We start from the raw sequence: 20,443 nt of genomic DNA, 5'->3' as shown, positions 1-20,443 counted from the left end.
TGGAATCAGTGCAACCTTTCCAGTTAGACGGCAGCTACATGTCAAATACAAGCTGGAGGATAAATGTTGATTAATCCAGATGACTGTACTCTTCATGTGGCTGTGCAAACGCAACAAATTGTGAGATTAAATGGATGATGATAATGAGGAGGAAGAGGATTATGATGAAGGAAAAACTGAGGCAGAAGATGCAGGAGGAAGGGGGCCGCAGTGCTGGTCACCATGGCTCGGGTTGTTCTGGGTATTCTTATGCTAATCCATTGCTGGGGATGAGGTGCAGAGCAGCCAAGCAAACAATGGCAGTGGAGCCAGAAAGTCTGGCCTTCAGTCTCCCAGGCCCTGAAAGGCATGTCGGGCAGGGCGCCGACACCGACGGGAGGCTGCTGCAGCACCTAGAGGCCCGCCTGCAAGGAGGGGCCCCTGGAGGGGACAGGGAACAGGGCCAAGATGGAGAGGGGAAGAGTGAAGAGAGGAGAAATGAGAAGCAGCAGGGTAAGAAGAGAGAGAGAGAGAGAGGGAGGACGATGAGGAAGAGAAGGAAAAAGAGAAATACGAGAGATGGAAAACTAGAGAACAGAGCCAGAAAAGTGGAAAACAGTAACAGCAAATGCAAATGAGGAATGAGAGAATGAAAGATGGGGTAAGATGAGGAAAAATGGGGAATGGACAGAGGCGAGCTGGAAAATAAAAATGCAGAAGGGAACAAAGAAGGGGAGAAATAAGGTTCTGGACAGGACAGATAATAAGGAAGGGACAGCAAAATAACATCACTAAATAGGAAAAAATAAAAAGTGTAGCTCCACTTCTCTGATCATGTTTTACCCCCCAACAGTGTACAGTGTCGCTCAATTTAATGACTACTGCATTAGTTTATCTTATTTACAGTCTGTGTACAGGGGTTGACGCTCTTAGAGGAGTTCGCTGTGCAGATCATAAACATTGAGGCAAATTTGTGAGTTTGTTTCCTGCATACTCATATTTATTAGTTCAATTATGTACATTGCTCATTTCTGTCACTTTGGAGACATTTACTGCAATCAGATTGCTCCACTGAACACATTTCACTATTTTCATTCAAGCAAGATTTATATTAAGTAATAAGTTTGAAACCTCAGCCTTGAATGTGTTAAAGGTTAAGAGGAAGTGAAGTTCAGTATAGAAACTATGATTTGTACATTGTCTGAATACTAATGCCACTGTGTTTTCTGTTTTTATATTCTTGTACACTTAACATATTTAGATTTTATAGTGTAGATTAAACACAAAACACCTCATGAACATTTACCTTGATGCTCTTGGAAACTGTGGTCAACGGTTTTCACACATTTGTGATGTTTACAGGCTAACTGACTAATCTGTAAATCAGGATCACAGCCTACAAACATTGATGACTGGCGAGGTGATAAAGTTGGGAATAAACCAGTAATTTGTAAAAACAAACAGTCCTTCAGTTCTAAACTGCTCCAGTAATGTTCTCCACAACCTCCAGCACTGATCCCAATCTGCCTTATTACTGCATTTGTTTGTAGAGCTCTGGAGCTGTCGGTCAACGCCACTCTTTCAATCAGACATGTTGTGTCATTTATTTAGTCTGCTGCCATTCTTCCAGAGCAGGAAGAGGAGACACATTAAGGCTTGATTAATGATGTCTGCCTCTGACGGTGTAGCCCGTTCAAGCAGGAGGATTATTAATGCATGTACCCACTGCTAGCCCCCTCCTTATGTCATTTTACAGCATTTTAACAGCTTCGCGAGGAACTGTGAAGTTACTAAATCAAGTGTAGAAACAAGGAGCTGGAACTGCTTCCAACACAGCACTGCTGCCTGCTTAAAAGTGTTTGCTGTCTTGAAACATTTTGAATAATTTTTTGGGAGATGAAGGAATTTAGGGACGTATTCTTTCACAGTAACAAGATGCTGTATGTTTTTTACTATGAGTGTAGTCTGTGGGATTTGGAGTTATCCATTTTGTGTTAGTGTTCTGTCTGACACAGAATGGACAACTCCAACCAAAATGAGGGGTTCAAACCTGTACAAACAAGGATGATGGAGCACAGTTTCAGTCTCTACTTTCATTTCTACTTTATCACGTTCACATACAGCACTTGTACAAGTAGGTGTCAGATTTCCAAAAGTTATACAGAAATTCACAGGTACAGTCCCTTGATTTGGCTGATGCAAACTAGTTTTCCCCATTTTGTACTCAGATATTTTCAGTTTAAAATGAGAGAGAATAGAAAAGAACAGTAAAAAAAGTGGATATGAAAAAATCCACCAATGTATTGTAAATTCATCATGTGTATTGAATGAAAAAATTGTAGTTTGAGAAAAAGCTTTAATGTCTAATCATTTAATCACTGCTGTATTCATGAAAACTGATATCAGCTTATTAAGAAATGAGATGTAGTTGAAAACCTGGTTGGCAGATCTGATTTTTTGTATTGTCAGTCAACTGATGGTTACTGACACCAGTATAGAAGACATTTTACATGTAGCCTGTGTGGGAATTGAACCTGTAACCTCGGATGTGTTGGGACCTGGCTTTGCATTAAACTGGGTAAAACAAATCAATGAAGTGAAAATCAGAGAGGAGACTAATCCTGGCAATGATAAAAGTAATCAGAGTATACTTTAATATACTACCGTCTTATGTAGCACCATGGTTCTGGAGAAACGTTGTCTCATTTCACTATGTACTGCTTCAGCTATATGTGGTTGGAATGACAATAAAGCTTCTTGACTTGACTTGACTTGTATTTCCTTTTATTAAACTCCTCTTACACTCTGCTGTAGGAGCCACCAGCCATGGCAGTGTAATATAATTTTACATAATAGTTTTTATAGCCGGCTACTTCTCCAGCCAAATGAAAAGTTATTATACCCAGACGCAGACAGCTTCCATAAAAGCCTTTTAAAGAGCTCGGTTTCTCCTACAAGTCTTAAGCCACTGCTTGGGTTTACCAAATATCTCAGTATCCCCAGAGTGGTATGACCTGAAATTCCTTCCCCTGGGGGACCAGGGGGCTATGGCTCATTGGTTCCCTATAAGGGAAGTTTATTCTGTACAGGTGGGACAGCTAACAATACGTCCTTTCATTCCCATCACACTAACTGTTCCTCCTCCAAGACTCTTGATGTCACGTCCAGCTAGCCGGAGCAGCTACGCTACATTAACGGCTGTTAGCTGAGGAGGATGACGAGGGGGGAGGGACAGTGTGCACATAGACAGGTAGTCTCTGCAGGGGAAGGACACTTGTAAGCTTGAATCCCACAGAGGTTGGCATTTTATCTACAGATAAACGTATCAGCAGTTTTAGAAAGACTGTTATTTTCCAGTTTTTATTGACACTTTGCTGAATGTATGATGCTCATACATCAGTAAAAGTACAGGTTCTGCAGTATCACCTCACTTCTACATCAGATTGTCAATTCTTCAGCAGCATTTTATCATTGAGCTGCTCAAAGTGGAGCCAGTTTTAACTACCGTATTTTCCGCACTATAAGGCACAACTAAAAGCCTTCAGTTTTCTCAAAAGCCCACAGTGCGCCTTATAATCCGGTGCGTCTTATATATGGACCAATATTGAGTCAGCCACGCAGTAGAACACGGGAATAGACGTTTAACATTAACGAATCAATGGTGTGAAAGTGGAGGCAGCAACAAGATGGCTAAGTAAAGAAGACTAAACAGAGTTTCTGAGGGAACAAAGCGAGATGGATACAGTTGGAGGATAAACTCCTATGTTTTCTTTATGTAACTGAAAGAAACTAAATTAAATAATACACATCGTTACACATTTGGTGTGTTACACTCGCACACGCTAGCTTGACTTGAATGAAGCTAATTACAATAACACGCACACGTCATTTATCACATGTAACAGGTAACAACTAACATACTTCTAATGACAATAAACATGTTAATACTTACAAAGACAAATGCTTCCCAAGGCACAAAGGTATAAATCACACTCAGCATAAACATGAACCAGTTCGTTTTACTCGTGACTAGTGTGGAGGACTTAAAGTACTCGATGGCTGAGGATTCTGCTGCATGGATTATTGCTTTGGAGTATGGACTGTGATACTTTTTCCCGGTTTGTGTTTTGTTGAATGCCGGTGTTTTTCGTTGGATTATCTGTTGGATTATTTTGGATTTCCTATTGGATTTGGATTATCTATGTTTCAAGGACTTTGATTTCACCAGGTATTAATATTGACTCCTTTTGTGTTTTTCTAAAGAAAAGACTGCTCAGCTGATGCTTGCGCTGTAGTTTTGTTTGTGTGCCGCAATAAACACACTGAACTGAGTAGGTTGCTTCGGCCTTATTATGGGTCCTATTAACTCCTGAAACTCTGACTGTTTTGTTGACATTTCCTTTAGCGCAGCTCCATTTAATGTTGCATAACTAACGCCAGCCTCTACTGTAGCATCTATGCCACATATTCTATGCGCCTTATAATGCGGTGTCGCCTTATATATGAAAAAAGTTTTAAAATAGGCCATTCATTGAAGGTGCGCCTTATAGTGCGGAAAATACAGTACCTCATGTACAGTTTATTTTAGTGCTCTGGATTCTAACCTGAGGCACGGAACCTTGCAAAAGGTCACAACATAAATTTGAAAGAAATAATTAAAGTAAAGTTTGGGTACATGCACGTTGTCTTTTTGCTTGTTTTGTCATTTTTTTAATAAATGTACTTCTGCAGACTTCAGACAGTCAATTAACTGACAGATTCACCACTTTTCAAGTACCAACATTGTAAGTGTAGTAGCTGATATCTAAAGAACGTCGGTGACCAGGTGTCTGCAATAAAAGAAGCAGTTTGTTGTGCGTCAGAGAAGCAGAGCAAAAATTTAGAGACAAGTCTGAACATGACTCTGCTGAAGAGGAGGAGGAGGAAGAGTGAGAGTTACCTTAGACCTAGAGAATTCAGGGTTTGGAGAACTCTGATTCAGGTTATTTTGGCCTCCTGTGTCACAGATTTTAGGATTTTTTTTTTTTTTTTTTTTTTGCGTAATTCAGCTGTGAGACATGATAATGCAGAGTCTCCATGTCAGTCATTCATTGTACCTGACCTCATCTTACCTTGTGTTTTCAAAGGGAAATGCATGTGTTGGGTGATTTAGGATGGGTGTGTGTGAAGGGGGAGGCATGCTTCCTGTCTTGGGGGTTCACAACAAACAGTCCTTCCTGAGCCTGCCTCGTCTTGCCTCTGTCTGGATGTATGAATGTGTCTTTGTACACGTTATCTCACAGAGCTGCTGCTGCTGTTGTTGTCGCTCTCTAAATGGAGCGAAGAGCTGCAAACAAAGTTTAGGGTTTTGTTGTGCCAGCGAGGTGAAAATTCTTCCTCTTTCTGTTATCGACTCGGTGACGCCAACTACACAAGTGTTTTTGTGGCTCAGTATCAGGCTTTTTCTTTCACTTACTGTTCTGCCAATTTGCTCTTATTTTCCTCTGTTGCTAACACACCTTTCTTATCTTCCTTCTGGATTTGAAAATGTTTATCTGTAACAGGGTAACTGCAGACCTGGGCAAGTCTCAACCACTGAATTCAGTTTCTTTAAAAAATAACTTGTGATTTATGGTATTAATGATTCTTGAACTTTAAATACTGTAGGCAATAGTGTTAGTTTTACAGTTATTAGTATCAGATTGCTGTTGAGATATTAATACAGTGGTGCTTAAATATTTGTGAACCCTGTAGAATATTCTGTATTTCTACCTAGAGAAACAAATGAGGGAAAAATAAACCTATTAATTTATTTTTTGTGGAAGATTTTTGAGGCATCTATATTGAAGTGTAGGGCTGCACAAATCAACAAAACCTTTCTGAATAGATGAGTCTGTTGCAGCTGAATTGCTTCTGGCTTTCCTCATATTCTCCACCCTTTGTTTGTTCGGGTTTCTGGCATAAATCATGGGTGTTTGATTCACATCTGACTTGTTGCTAAAACAACTTTTTCTCTCAATTATCAGATCAATGATCAGATTTATTACTAAATGGCTCAAAGAGTTTGAAAGCGTTTTGTATTTCACCTCTCACTTTTCTGGCTTTGTGTTTTAAACATTACATTTAAACATAGATGTAAAAATCTAATACATGTATTTATTGTTAGTGTCACGTCATCTTTCTCCGACTCTTCTTCAGCCAGGCTGGTGTGGCAGTGAAATTGCCTTCAGTATGGTTTTAGGACTGTCTGAAGTTTTATTAACTTCACCTTAAATTGACCCATATTAAGAAACGGATGCAGAACATGAGCTTTTTACTGCTCTGTGCAGTGGAAAACTTTTTCTGCTGTGCACGCATTGTGAGGTGATGTTTACAGTTGCTCCTGACATGAAAAAGCCAAATGAAAAATAAAAGATATATCACTTTATTACTTCCCTATGATAAACAGATTTTTTTTAGTTGAGCTAAATCTCACCCCCAGCCCGTGGTGCAAGTAGTTCTTGATTCTAGCAAAAGTGTTGGTGCTGCTCTGGAACCAGTTTCCTGGCTGCGAGCTGGTTCTTGAGCTGTTGAAATATGAACTGGTTTTAAATTAAGCACTGTCAATGTGTTATAAACTAGTTCTGACAGACCATAAACCTGCAGTGAGTGTGGAATTAACCTTACTGGGAGAAAACAGCCGGTCGTGCTCCCCCTCTTTCACGTGCACTGCTGCACGTTGACTGGCCTCTGCAGTGTCCTGTGTGTGTCTTTGTTCTGGCTTCTCGGCCAGAGATGTGTGAAAAGTGGGTCACAGGTCGGACCCCTTTGCCCCCCCCCCCCCCCCCCGGGGCAAATGAAAAGTGACACACACAGCTCACCCTTCCATCCCTCTCGATGCCCACTAATTGCAGCGTGTCATTATTAGAACTGCACAGGCCCAGTGTCTGTAATTGCAAAACATCCCTGGACAAATAATTTGGTAGTTAGTCAGACTGTTGGAGGCCAGCGCCGGACTGGGAGGGGTCACGAGGTCACAGAGCACTGAAGACAAGGAGGCCAGAGGGAAAGCCGTAGTTGAACTTGTATTTTTAAGCTGTTGGTGTATTAAAGATTTTAAAACTTGAAAACTATGTCTGATGGGTGGCATGAAATATTTTTGGTTGCTTTGAAATAAACTAACAGACCGGTCTTGTTTCACCAGTGCACTGAAACTGTGACAAACTAACACAACATCCTCTCAGATTGTGTTTGTGTGTTGCTGTGATTTCTGTTCATTACTTTGGATCAAAACCTTCCTAAATAGTTGATGAATAAATCTTGTCTCTTTCTTCACCAGGGTTTTGGACCCGAAGAGCCAGTGAGACAGAGGAGGACCTGGAGTTGTGATATCACCCTCCAAACCTCCACCCCACCCTGTTGTCCCCCCTCTCCATCTTTCCTGATTATCCAACTGATCACCAGGGTCTGCACAGGCCAGCTCAAGCACCTCCCAACCTCTTTGACTCCCTCTGTGGAGTTTTATCAGGACTAGTTCAATAATCACAGAGCACGGCCCGATCCGGGCACAGTTCCGGTCGGGTCTCAGTCCAGTCCAGCTGCAGGATGGCAGCTCTCTCCCTCTGTTTGACTGTGATTACTGTGTCTCTCCTGCTGACCCTCAGAGCTGACGGTAAGTCAAAATTCACATTTTAGTGTTTTCTTTAAAAAGACAGATTTTAGTAGCGTAAGATAAACTATAAATGGGATTTATCTATAGGGAGACATAAAACTTATTCAGCACATAGTTTCAAGCTTAAGAAATTCACTCATTTAATAAGCAGAAATGTTTTTTTCATCCTAGATAAACTAATTACACGTTTTACATTTACATTTAGTCATCATCAAAAAAGTGTTTGTTTCAAGAAATGTGAGAATGAAAGGGTAGAAAAGTTTTAGTGCAAAGGAAGATGCGGAAGAGTTCTGTTTTCAGCAGTTTTTTAAAGATTGCTAGTGAGGTGGCTGAGCGTGCAGAGATAGTCAGCTCATTCCACCATCGTGGGATCACTGAGCTGAACAGTTTTCCTTGGTGTCGACTGTGTGGTGCTGGTACCACCAGACGACGTTCCCTGGTCGAGCGCAGTGGACAGGAGGGGATGTAAACCTGAATGATTGAATTGAGATAAGATGGAGCTGTGGAGTTAACCACTCTGTAGGCAAGAGACAGAGCTTTGAACTTGATCCTTGCAGCCACAGGAAGCCAATGCAAAGATCTGAAGAGCGGTGTGACATGAGACCTTTTAGGTTGATTAAAAATGAGGCGTGCTGCCGCATTTTGGATCATCTGGAGGGGTTTGGTCGTGGATGCCGGTAAACCCATCAGTAGTGCATTGTAGTAATCCAGGCAAGATAAGATCAACGCCTGTACAATGAGTTGGGTTGTGTACTCCGTCAGATAGGGTCTGATCTTTCTGATATTGTGGAGGGCATATCTACACGACCTAGCGACTGTGGCGATGTGTTCCCCCAGGTTTCTGGCTGACTTAGTAGGGACAATCACCGCAGATCTAATGTTAATGCTGATGTTTTGTTGAGTTGAAGGTCTGGCAGGGAAGACTAGAAGTTCAGTTTTGGGTTTGTAGGCAGAGATGCGAGATGAGACAGTTGAGTCATCCGGCGGAAAAGACAGGAAGAGCTGTGTGTCATCTGCATAGCAGTGATAAGAAAAGCCATGAGAATGGTTGATAGAGCCTAGAGAAGAAGTATAGATTGAAAAAAGAAGAGGACCAAGGACTGAGCCCTGCGGTACACCGCTGGAGAGGTTATGAGAGTCAGAGACACGCCCCTGCCAGGATACCTTAAAGGTTCGTTCGGACAAGTATGACCGAAGCCAGGCTAGAGCTGATCCAGAGATGCCCAGGTCTGAGAGGGCAGTCATGAGAATCTGATGGTTCACAGTGTCAAAGGCTGCAGATAGATCTAATAGAATAAGGACAGAAGAGTTACCTGTAGCTTTAGCCACCCGTAGGGATTCCACAACAGTCAGAAGTGCTGTTTCTGTGGAGTGACCACTCTTGAAGCCAGACTGATTGACATCAAGGAGATTGTTCAGGGAAAGAAACTCAGAGAGTTGATTGAAGGCTGCACGTTCAGAGAGACCGGTCTGTAGTTCTCCACAAGGGAGGGCTCCAGAGAAGGCTTCTTCAACAATGGAGTAATCTGGGCCTGCTTGAATGAGGTGGCAAAGGTGCCTGTTGTGACAGAGGTATTGATGATCTGTGTAATGGCTGGTATTAGTGTTGGTGCGATAGCTTGAAGAACAGTAGAGGGGATCGGATCCAGAGAGCAGGTGGTCGGGCGATTGGAGAGGAGGAGGGTGGATACATCGTCCTCTGACAGTGTTGAAAAAGTGAAGTGAGATGCATCGTCAGGTTTAGTAAGCAGAATGTCATTGTCAGGAGGAGTGAACTGGGAGCTGACACCTTGTTGGTAAAAAAGGAGGTAAAGTCGTCAGCTGTGAGACAGGTGGGTGGTGGAGGTGGGGGTGGATAGAGTAGAGATTTGAAAGTTGAGAACTGCTTTCTGGTGTCTGTGGTGTTGCTGAGCTTGTCCTGGTAGTATTCAGTCTTCGCCCTGGTGACACTGTAAGAGAAAGATTGAAGCAAATCCTGATAATCAGTTAGAGCAGGTTGAGACTTGGATTTGCGCCACTTCCTCTCAGCACTCCTGAGCACAGTGCGTTGTTCACGGATCTGGTCAGTGAGCCACGAGTTGGAAGCTGAAGGACGAGCAGGTCTAGTAGATGTCGGGCACAGACTATCCAGGCAGAACGAAAGAGTATCGCAGAGCATGTCCGTGGCTGCATCTGTGTCGTAGGTGGATAAAACCTGTGATGAGGGCAGCGCTGCAGAAACCAGGGAAGAAAACTGCTCTGGTTTGAGAGATCTGAGGTTGTGGTGGAATGTTTCCAATGCAGTGGAAGAATGAGACAGTCTAGAGATGAAGACTGTGAGCTGAATGAAGAAGTGATCCTACAAATGCAGAGGAGTGACAGAGATGTCGTCCACAGTGCAATTTCGGATCAGAACGAGGTCCAGGTTGTTGCCAGCTTTATGAGTTGGAGGAGTTGAGACTAGTCTAAGGTCAAACGTGTTCAGAAGAGCGAGCACGTCAGATACCTGTGGTTTGTTGAGGTGGATGTTGAGATCACCTAAGACGATGAGAGGAGTGCCATCTTCAGGGAATTGAAGATGGCACTCCTCGTTTTCTTTACATTAAATACAGATTGTTGCTTCTGATCTTATTTAGACATTACCCACAGAATCTGTATATGAGAATGCAAATTTCTGAAGCCGGTGGACCAGACATTAAACAGACTTTACACAGACGTTCAAAGTCTCACCGAGCTCATGTGTGAACAGAGCAGGTCCTTCACTCAGGGGATCAATAAAGTATTCCATTATTATCATTCATTGTGAGCAACTGGCTTTTTACTATATTACTGTTATTACATTTACTAAAAGTTTAAACTTTCCTTCCCTGGATTCACTGTGTTGGAATCCAGATGAACTGCCTCAGCATTAGTGCAGTTCAGTGCTGAGTGTGGAGTGATTAAACCAGAGCTCTGAACATGAGAAAGGTCACCTTCTGACCTGCCAATCGCTGACCTACACACACACAGCAGGATAAGAGCAGGGCGGTGCTGTGATCAGCTCTGACTCTTTGATATCTGTGACACGTACACACACATACACACACACAAACTAATCTGTGGAGGAAAGGGAGAGACTTTCTGTCTTATCAAACTATTTTTCCACTGTGATGTTCACATCTCGACCTCCGTCTGTTGACTTGGCTTCGGTTCCTCAGCATGAGGAACATTGTTTAGTGTCTGCACCACAAATTGACTGTTTTTATTCGCTGTCAGCACTTTCAGTAGGAAAAGAATTGTTACTAAATAAGATTAGAGTCTAGAGTGGTCAGTTGGTAGAGCAGCTGTTCATGAACCACAGGGGCCAGTGGTTCAAGTCCCATCTTCTTGAGCAAGACACAGAAGCCCTGTTGTTGTGCCATGTGCACTCCCCAAGGGGATCAATATAATTTTTCATAAATAATTTCTCATACCTTTTTGTCATTTTATAGTAAAATGATCTCAGAAAACACCAGCATCTCAGTTTCAACACAGCATTTAATAAAATGTTCCTGCTCTCAACAGCTATCAGCTTCAGTCAACTCTCACTCTCCTCCCTGCAGGAAGCTGTTGAACTGATTGTTGCCGCTCTCACTTCCTCTCTGCACATTAACCATTTCCTGTATGGCAGTGTACGAGCTGTCGGCAGCGCTAAAAGCTCCAAACAGCCATTGTTCTCCGGAAATATTCCTCAGTCCCTCTGGAGACATATTCACCCTTTGAAACAGTGTTCATTTCCGCTCTCTGGACTTTTTCTGTCACAGACAGTCACAGCAAGACGAGGCTGAAATCACATGATGGCTGCATGTTTCACAGAGCAGACTTCATTTTACTCCAGAGATAGAGATAGAGAGGCTGGACCAAAAGAATAACTTAAAATACTTGCACAAAAATCAGCCAATAATAAAAATTATTCGATTATCAAAACCAATATATTTTGTCATTCAGTAATTGGTTAATGAACAAATCTGAACATATAGTGCATATTTTCAAGTTCCTAACATGAAAACTTGGAGATCATAAATAATTTCATCTCCTGAATAAAGTAGCATCTCTGCCTTTTACCTGCTGCGTGTCTTAAATTTTACGTCCCTAAACACACCTTACTTTGTGTTGATGTTGGCAGTCACCAGTTCAGTGTGAAAGGTTTGGTAAGGTATTGATGTGTTTAATATGTTGATATCAATCTGATACGAACTGAACATCAGAGATGAAAAAATAAACTGTAGAGAGAAGGTGTCGCGTCCGGCTGGTTTAATTCACTACTCTGCTCTGCTGTCTGGTCGGTTTGACATCTTAACGAGCATGGGGTTGTTAATTACTTCACTGTGAGGCTTTTTGGCTGCCTGCTGTTGCCACGGCAACACAGGGGTGGCCGAGCAAACATCTCCGGGAGGAAGTTGATGGAGGAGAGATGTCATTTGGCTTTAATGAAAAAGATTTGGGTTGTAAAAGTGGAAAGCAAACAGCAGAGGAACTGGAATGAGTTGTTGTTTCTGCACAGCCTGTTTTATTATAATTATCAGCAAATATTTCTGCACTGACGCACGTGGAGGCAGAAATTCCACTTTTTTATGCTTTAGGTTGATTCTCTCTGCACATTATTTTACACACAGACAGGTTGCAGCTTTGCTAACTGTTGCTCTCACCAGTTGAAACGACAGAAGCCTCTAGCAGCAGCTTGTTTCAGCTGCTACTGACTAATGTGAATTCTGTGAGCAACATAACTGAAGTTGGTTACGTTCAGTCCTGCATAATATACGACAGGCTGAAAGCATGAGGCCGGTGATCTCCTACAACCAATGATGAATTATGTCAACTCGCTCTTTGAATCCAGATCCTGATTTAGCTCATTGTTATGTTCCATAAACCTCCGTTGTTCTTCAAAAGCTGCATTACGAGAAATCTGAACTTATTATTTTTTCAAAAGAGAACTCCAAAGGATGAAGACTATTATTATTCATTTCAGAGACTGTGAAGACTTTAGCTTTGATTAAGTTAAAAGGATTGTTGGAACATCTTGACCCTGAGAGGCAGTTTGATCCTCCCTCCTTTTGTTTTCTCTCTAGCTGTCTCGTTTACTTGTTCTTTCTTTACATCCCGTTTCCAAGGTCTAATGAGGGAGCAGAGGAGGACAGTCAGGGAGGTGACACTGATCATTCTTGGGAGAGTGCTCGATCCGTCCTCTCTCTCCTCCCTCCTTTCTCCTGTTATCGGTCTCTGTTTGGAGGAGCAGCCGTGTTTTTGTAGCAGCAGGCGTCGCTCATGTGGTGTATCAGTTATTCCCTGCAGACCTAAAACTGAGTTACATGAAGGATTGTCTGTTCAGAACATCAGTCCAGTTCAGAGTATTTGTTTTCTCTCAAAGGCCCTCCCTTACTGACCAACAATATCCTAACTCCAGTCAGTTCATTGATATTGTGTTTACAATGAGACAGATGTCTCAGGACAACCAACCTGATAACATAAAACCTGGCCATGAGTGACGCTGGTGCTGAGCCGTAATAAATATCTCTAGTAAATCTCTGACTGCTTGTTTTTTTTTTTTTTTTTTATGTACTAAACACATGAAGAGCCTTTAGAAATTGAGGCAGCAGAAAATAACAGTTTACACAATTTATGTACCTCTGCAGGACTTCAGTACTTTTCCTGTGTAGAGTTTTTGTTGTCTCTTATGTTCATTAAACCAGTGTGTTCCACTTTTATCTGCATGTTAGTTTTTATTTAGCATATTTGATTTCTTTTTACTGCAGTGTGGGTTTCAGTTGATCATATCATCTTTATTATTCTGCATATTTGCAGACAGTGAGTCATTGTTGACTAAGTTGGAGTCGTTAAGTTTCTCTGCATGAGGGCAGAGCGACTAATTTTGTCTGCAGACCACACAGACTGGAAAAATCCAAAACTGAGCGTCCACTTCAATGTTACTCAGCAGCGACTGGGACATGGCAGCAGCTAAAACGAGCGCTCTCGAGCCTGTTCTCAGCAGCAGCTCTCCCACATTCCTTCTTGCTAAACAGAGAAAGAATTAAACTACTCTATACGTAACGTGTTTTCTCCCTACTTGGTGTTGAAGTCATTAAATCTAATAACCAATATATAGTGATTCTGTTATTTTTAAAAATACAAATAGCTGCTGATTATATTTATTTGAATGTAAGTTTTTTATTTCATTGTCAAAACACATTTGCAGACAGTGACTCATTAATTGTCTGCAGACCACTGACCAACCCCAAAACTGAACATTACCAGTACACAGAAGCTGTGGGAACATGGCGAGATATAAAACAAGTGCTCTTCAGTCTGTTTTTACCCATTTGTCCATAGAAAAAACAAGAAAACATTTCCACCTGCAGCTGTTACTCCAGGCAAAGATGTGACAGGTGAACACCTACATATCAGATTGTTAATCAGTGTTTGTTGGTGAAAATGGTGTGAACTAGTCTTTGTGAGTCTCTGGAAGTCTTCAGGTGTGTCCCTGCTTTTACCTGACTGTAGGTCGTATTCTGATGAGTTTTGTTGAATAAAATGTTACAGATACATTAAAATTCACCCAGAAACAAAGAGGCTTAATACCAGCATTCAAACACACAGACAGTGACTCACTGTTGGCTCATGGTCGTAAAGTTTCTCTGCACGACAGCAGAGTAGCTAACTTTATGTCGACAGACCACACCGACTGTTTCGTCCTCAAACTGAATACCCACTTTCACTGCTTCTGCGAACGGTCAGATGTTTAGATGAGAGCGGACGGGGGCTGAAGGCCGTTTGGCTGCAGATCAGACGGCTGTATCAGACAGCTGCTGCTGCTGGATCCTCACATTGCTGGATGTAAATAAACAGTGTGAAGGTCTGAAGCAGCACTGCGACTTTAAGAGTACATGGAGGGAGTCTGATTACCCAGCGTCCTCTCTGCCAGACCTCAGTCTCCACTTTGACTGCTGCCACAATTAAGCACACATGTGGATGGAGACACAGAACCAGAGCAGCCATTTCCAGCCTCAACACACCCACTGTGCCTTTACTACTCCTTCCTCCTCACTCCAGTCGGTCATAACCTCTTAGCCAATCAGAGCCATCAGAGTTTGAGAGGGAGGTGGGACGACGAGGAATTGTTTGTGAGGTTTTCAGGTCTAGACAGTGATGATATAATTGCTGAGTTTTTCATGTTTTGCATTTACGCAATTTAAACCTGCACGTGTTCAAGCTGAAGGTGTAAAAAAGCCTGTTGTAAGCTGCTTTTTTTTGTTGTTGTTTTTTTGTTTTTTTTTGTTTAAACACTGACCAAACACTGACGTTTTCTTGATCTGATGTCTGATTAGTGGTCACTGGGACACACCTGTGAATCCAGAAAGCCTTAAGGTGCTCTTGAAGCATCATGTGATGACAGGTGATGGAGAAAAGCCTTTATTTAGTTTGGTCGATTTGTTAACACATCAACTGGTTTCAACCTCAACAGCTCTTTATCAGAGTGGAAAACAGATCTGTGCTGACTCGCACTGTAGGTTTTATCAGACTTCCCACTCGACCAGAACCTCTGGTTTCTCTGCTCACGAGGGGGGGGTCAGAGAATCGGCTGCTATAAGGACCGATGCTGACCGTTGATTCAGATCCCTGGTCCGGTTTGTGTAGAGCCAGTTCCAATAATTAAACAACATTTAGAGAAATTAATACTTCTTTACTTTTTCTGATTTTACAATGAAAGCAGAACAAGAATGGAAAGATGAGTAATATAAAGCTGCAGGTGGCTGGAAGATACAGACATTATTGTGCATCTGTCCTCCAGCAAATGCAGTATGAGCCATAAACCTATTAAACCTAGTAGAATCTACTACGGAACTATAATGGAGATTTTAACTTAAGGGCACAGAATATAATAAATATAATAAACATTTTGATGGATTCACCACATCCTTATTGTGTTTGACCGGGAAGACTTGCTGGTCCATAACATGTGTGAGTAAGAATCTGTTAGTGTCACCTATTGTACCTGCTCAGGTACAATCTGAGCAGGTACATCATGTATGATGTGTGAAACATCTCCTCTGTGGAAGCTGAGTTATGCTTAACGCTCATTTATAACAGCATTGAGTCCGCAGAGCTGCTCCAGCCTCCGTCTGTCGGTGGACCTCAAGTGGAGTCTGTTAGATTCTGCTGTGGATCCACTGAGCTCTGCCACGACCAAGGAAGGTGCCTGACATGGTGTTAGAAAGCAGGGAGATAAACACAAGGTGCCAAGTACAGGCAGACACACACTGTTGCTGTTGGGACCAAGCAGTTTAATGTGTAGGTGTGCAGGTAGTTTGTGCCCAGACGTGACAGCATGCACGTTGTTCGCCTGAGTGTTTTCACTCTGAGCCACAGAGATGAGAGGAGTAAAGGGAAGAAAAACACGAGATAAACCTGATGTAAAAGATTTAAAAAAAACAACAACGTTGGTATTAGGAGAGGCACAATCCTGCAGGATGGGTGAAAGAAAAGAGAAAAACGAGGGATTAGAGAAGGAATGGAGATAAACAGAAAAAGGCAGTTCAGCTTCATGTTGTACTCAGAAGATGCCATAAATACTGTTACATCTGTGAAATAATCAGATTTAAACATGAGCATAAACAGTCTTAAGTTACAAACGGAAAACTTTGATCGACAAATAAACTCGACCACATTAAAGCTTCTTTTCCTAAAACACAGCTCAGGTTTCTTAGTCACACATCCCCAAAAACAACAAGAATACATGTAAGTTCCAAAAAGACCTTGAAATCAGCACATAATGGACGACAGAGTGTAAAATGCACTAAAGTGAAGTCTGCACACAAAGGCAGAAGTACTCCAGGTCAATACTCGACTAATAGTACACATACATGGCTGAAAAAGTACTGCAGTACAAGTATGACAAACAATCTACATCTGCATAGTAACTAAAGCTCAGATATGTAAAGTGATGGAAGTACAATATACTAATGTGTTTTTAGAGAGGAACAGTTGATCTCAAAAATCTATGAATGTTCGTGCAAAAGGTCCCAATTAAAGATGTTTGGAGTGCGCTGCAGTTGAGGCAAGGTCACAAGTCGAAACCTCTCACATCTATGTCTGACATTTGGCAGGAAAGTTGGACGGATTCCTCCCTGTCTGACCTCATTACCTCTCTGCTGTCCTGATCAACACTCTCTAAAGATATTTCTCCCTCTCTTGCTGAATTAATAAGGATTAGCACATTTGGTCAATAGCTCATCACTGTAAATTGAATATATTTGGCTTTGTGGTAGATTTAGACCTGTGTCTTCAAGCTCTGGGAAATGTTGTATTCTGTTAGTTGCAGCTTTAACCTCCAATCCAACCATTTCATGCCCAGTATTGGAAGGTTTCTTACAATAATGTAATTTTTTATTATTTGCCTGAAATGTAAATCTAAGGTTAATGTGAGAGGGAAACAGAAAATTACGTATGTTGAGGAGACTCATAGGCTCCATGTGACGAAATGGATGAAAAATGAGAGGATTAAAAAACGGTTTGAAATTAAATCAAACGTGGAAAGAAAAGAAAAATGTCTTTGTCACGAGAGGCGGAAATAATGATGATAAATGACGAAAGAACAATTTACATTATAAGACGACAATTAATGAGCTGAAACCAGTAAGAGTGAAAGGTGGGCCAACAAAGCTAATCACCATAGCTGACCTCTGACCTCGGTCCATATATGCTGCATCTTTCCTCCCTCCTCCTCCTGCCCCCACACAGTCTGTTCTCCTGCTGATAGAGGAGGAATGTTTCACCTACAGAAGGAGTCGCTGATAAATCTTCCCCAAGCTCCACTCTGTCGCCTTCGTGGACTTGGGACAGAAAAAAACAAGAAAGAGCTGCAGAAACAAATCAGAGCCACTGTCAGTCACTCAGAACTAGAGTCACCAGAGGCTACGTCTACTCTAAACCCAATTCACATTGGTTTTGTTTCCATTTTGGACTTGGTCAAAACCAAAACCAGCCTTTTCTCCCCCTAATGAAAATTTTCCAAAACGACCTGAGGACTGAGTAAATGTGCACGGTGAAGACTGAGCTCTGTGGACACTGTTAAACCAGGCGGTCACATGACATTTGACCCTGAAAGCCAGTTCTGTTACCACCTGGAATCCTGCTTCTCCATCTGGTTCTGACTCGGTTTGTGATTCTCCATCCAGGTGCAGGTCAGAACCCGGACCACGTCTTGCAGGGGACGGGGGTGAAACACGAGGCTCGGCGGCCCGGTGAGGACTCTACCATCGCACCTGAGGATGCTGCTCGATTCCTCAGCTGCTACTGCTCCGGACACTGTCCTGACGACGCCACGAACAACACCTGCCAGTGAGTAGAGCCACAGTAGAATCACCATCTGTAACCCTGAATCACCATCACACTGAAATCTCTTACTAACATGTGAATCTGTGCGGCTGTCTCTACAGAACTAACGGTCAGTGTTTCGCCATCATCGAGGAGGATGAGCAGGGAGAGGCCATCCTCACCTCCGGCTGCATGAAGTATGAAGGCTCACACTTCCAGTGCAAGGTACACACAGACACACACACACACACATGTATGTTACATGTATGAACAGTCGCACTCACACAGAGTGTCGGGTTGCTGCCCTCTGTCGTCTGCTGGTCAAAGTGAGTGACGGTCCACAGACAGAGGCGGCGACAGGAGGATCATCCATTCATATGTTTAGTATTTTCATGTAGTGTGATTAGATGTTTGGTTTGATTGACAGGACTCTCCCAAAGCTCAGACCAGGAGGACGATAGAGTGCTGCAACACGGACTTCTGCAACAGAGACCTGCAGCCGACCCTCCCCCCTGTGGCTCCTGCCGGTAACGTTTTACTGACCACAGCTCAGAGATTCAGGTGTTTTTTCAGGTGAAAGTTAACCGGCATTACTTACATTTCCAGAAGGCAGCCCCCACTGGCTGGCTTTCCTCATCTCTATGACGGTCTGCTGCTGCACGCTCATCTGTGTCACGGTGGTCTGTTACTACAGGTAAGATTTCACCTTTGCGTTAAGGTCTTCAATACATCTGCTCGCCCGTGTTTTTCTGTGGTGAGAAATATAATTCTGTGTGTGTGTGTCCAGGTATAAGTGGCAAGCTGAGCGTCAGCGGTATCACAAGGACCTGGAGCAGGAAGTCTTCATTCCTGCAGGAGAGTCTCTCAAAGACCTTATTCACCAATCACAGAGCTCAGGCAGCGGCTCAGGGCTCCCCCTGCTGGTAAGAACAGTACTGCACCCAGAAGACACATGAATATATCACAACTTAAACCCAAACTGTCCTAAACCTGGTTCTAATCTGAACCCTCCAACACATTTTTATTTGCTTGAATTGTTGTACTTATTTATACTTGTCGTTTGTGGTGAGTGACACATCTCCAGCAATCCAATTAATTTTAGTACCAGAACCTCATACGTTATATCTAGTCATATTTAACAAGTCAGACAGATGTAGGGATGTTTGTTTCAAAGACGTTTGTCTGCAGTCTGTCTTCCCCTGTTTGATATTTAATACATTTAACAGATTTAATGAAACTGCTCATCATGAAACCTCCTCCCTCACTGTGATTCTCCTGCAGGTGCAGCGGACGATCGCCAAGCAGATCCAGATGGTGCGTCAGATCGGTAAAGGTCGGTACGGAGAGGTGTGGCTGGGCCGTTGGAGGGGAGAGAAAGTGGCCGTCAAAGTCTTCTTCACCCGAGAGGAAGCCAGCTGGTTCAGAGAGACGGAGATCTATCAGACGGTGCTGATGAGACACGAGAACATCCTCGGTACCAACCTCAGTCATCTGTCACTCACATTAATTCAGCAGTTGTTCTAATCAAAATATCACTTTTTAATTGCAACTGTTTCCTTGACAACCTCCACTTTTTAAAACAGGAACTGTTATTAAGATTCTGAATTTTGTTACTGTAGAGATTTGTTCAGAGATGATGAACGAAATCTAAAATCTTTGTCCTTCACAACAACTATCTAAAGTTTACAATCATAAGTCTGTAATGGAAGCCAGTAAAAGAAATGTAATGTAGACATTTCCTCTTTAATTTATAACGTCACTCAAACTGCTGGAAGTTTATGTCCAGTGTGAATGATTAGAGCAACAAACCTTATTTTGATCCTCATGTCGGCCCTCACTGTTATTTTAAGACAGTTTGGACATTGGCAGCTGAATGAAAACTTTGTCTTAGCGCTCTGAGCATCAGACGATCGGTATCAGATTGAAACTAATGGCCGAGAGCGTCGTCTGACTGATGAGAGGCAGATTAACAGTCAGCGCTCTGCAGGGATGTAATGATTCATTTACACTCCTCCAACAAGCTGTGAGCTGGATGTTAGAGATTTACGAAATCCAACCCGTGGGTGCCGGGTTTCTTCCTGTCAGCTCGTTACTGTGCTGTCGCTGCTTCTTGTTCTGAGGTTGTTTCACCTTCAGTTTCAGTTTCAGCAGCTCGTCAGACCTGAGCTGTCAGTCATCCCTCTTTTCTTTCTCCAGGCTTCATCGCAGCTGACATTAAAGGTACCGGCGCCTTCACGCAGCTCTTCCTTATCACCGACTATCACGAGAACGGCTCTCTGTACGACTACCTGAAGCTTACCACGCTGGACACACAGGCCCTGCTGCGACTCGCCTACTCTGCCGCCTGCGGCCTCTGTCACCTACACACCGAGATCTACGGCACGCAGGGAAAACCCGCCATCGCCCATCGAGACCTGAAGAGCAAGAACATCCTAATCAAGAAGAACGGGACCTGCTGCATCGCTGACCTCGGCCTTGCCGTCAAGTTCAACAGGTACGCTTCCACGAGTGTGTTATTGTACTTTT

The 20,443-nt window shown here is 42.8% G+C and overlaps 1 protein-coding gene across 3 annotated transcripts in view; it reads left to right on the top strand.

Annotated features, from left to right (window-relative positions):
• The window catches only part of LOC113158551 (bone morphogenetic protein receptor type-1A-like), a 46,248-nt gene that overhangs the window by 22,763 nt on the left and 3,042 nt on the right, over window positions 1-20,443 (top strand). For 2 of the 3 annotated variants that reach the window (XM_026354526.1, XM_026354527.1), the window contains 8 exons: window positions 7,277-7,609; window positions 17,779-17,941; window positions 18,040-18,142; window positions 18,345-18,444; window positions 18,524-18,611; window positions 18,705-18,840; window positions 19,199-19,391; window positions 20,114-20,411. In XM_026354526.1, coding sequence (XP_026210311.1) covers window positions 7,543-7,609; window positions 17,779-17,941; window positions 18,040-18,142; window positions 18,345-18,444; window positions 18,524-18,611; window positions 18,705-18,840; window positions 19,199-19,391; window positions 20,114-20,411 — 1,148 coding nt within the window. In that variant the 5' untranslated portion in view covers window positions 7,277-7,542. The remainder of the gene's footprint in view (window positions 1-7,276; window positions 7,610-17,778; window positions 17,942-18,039; window positions 18,143-18,344; window positions 18,445-18,523; window positions 18,612-18,704; window positions 18,841-19,198; window positions 19,392-20,113; window positions 20,412-20,443) is intronic. The other variant, XM_026354529.1, reaches the window with a different exon arrangement.

Source organism: Anabas testudineus, chromosome 15, assembly GCF_900324465.2.
Source record: "Anabas testudineus chromosome 15, fAnaTes1.2, whole genome shotgun sequence".
In the NCBI taxonomy this organism is placed as follows: Eukaryota; Metazoa; Chordata; class Actinopteri; order Anabantiformes; family Anabantidae; genus Anabas; species Anabas testudineus.
Note: the sequence above shows the minus strand (reverse complement) of the source record. Positions and strands in the feature narration are given on the sequence as shown.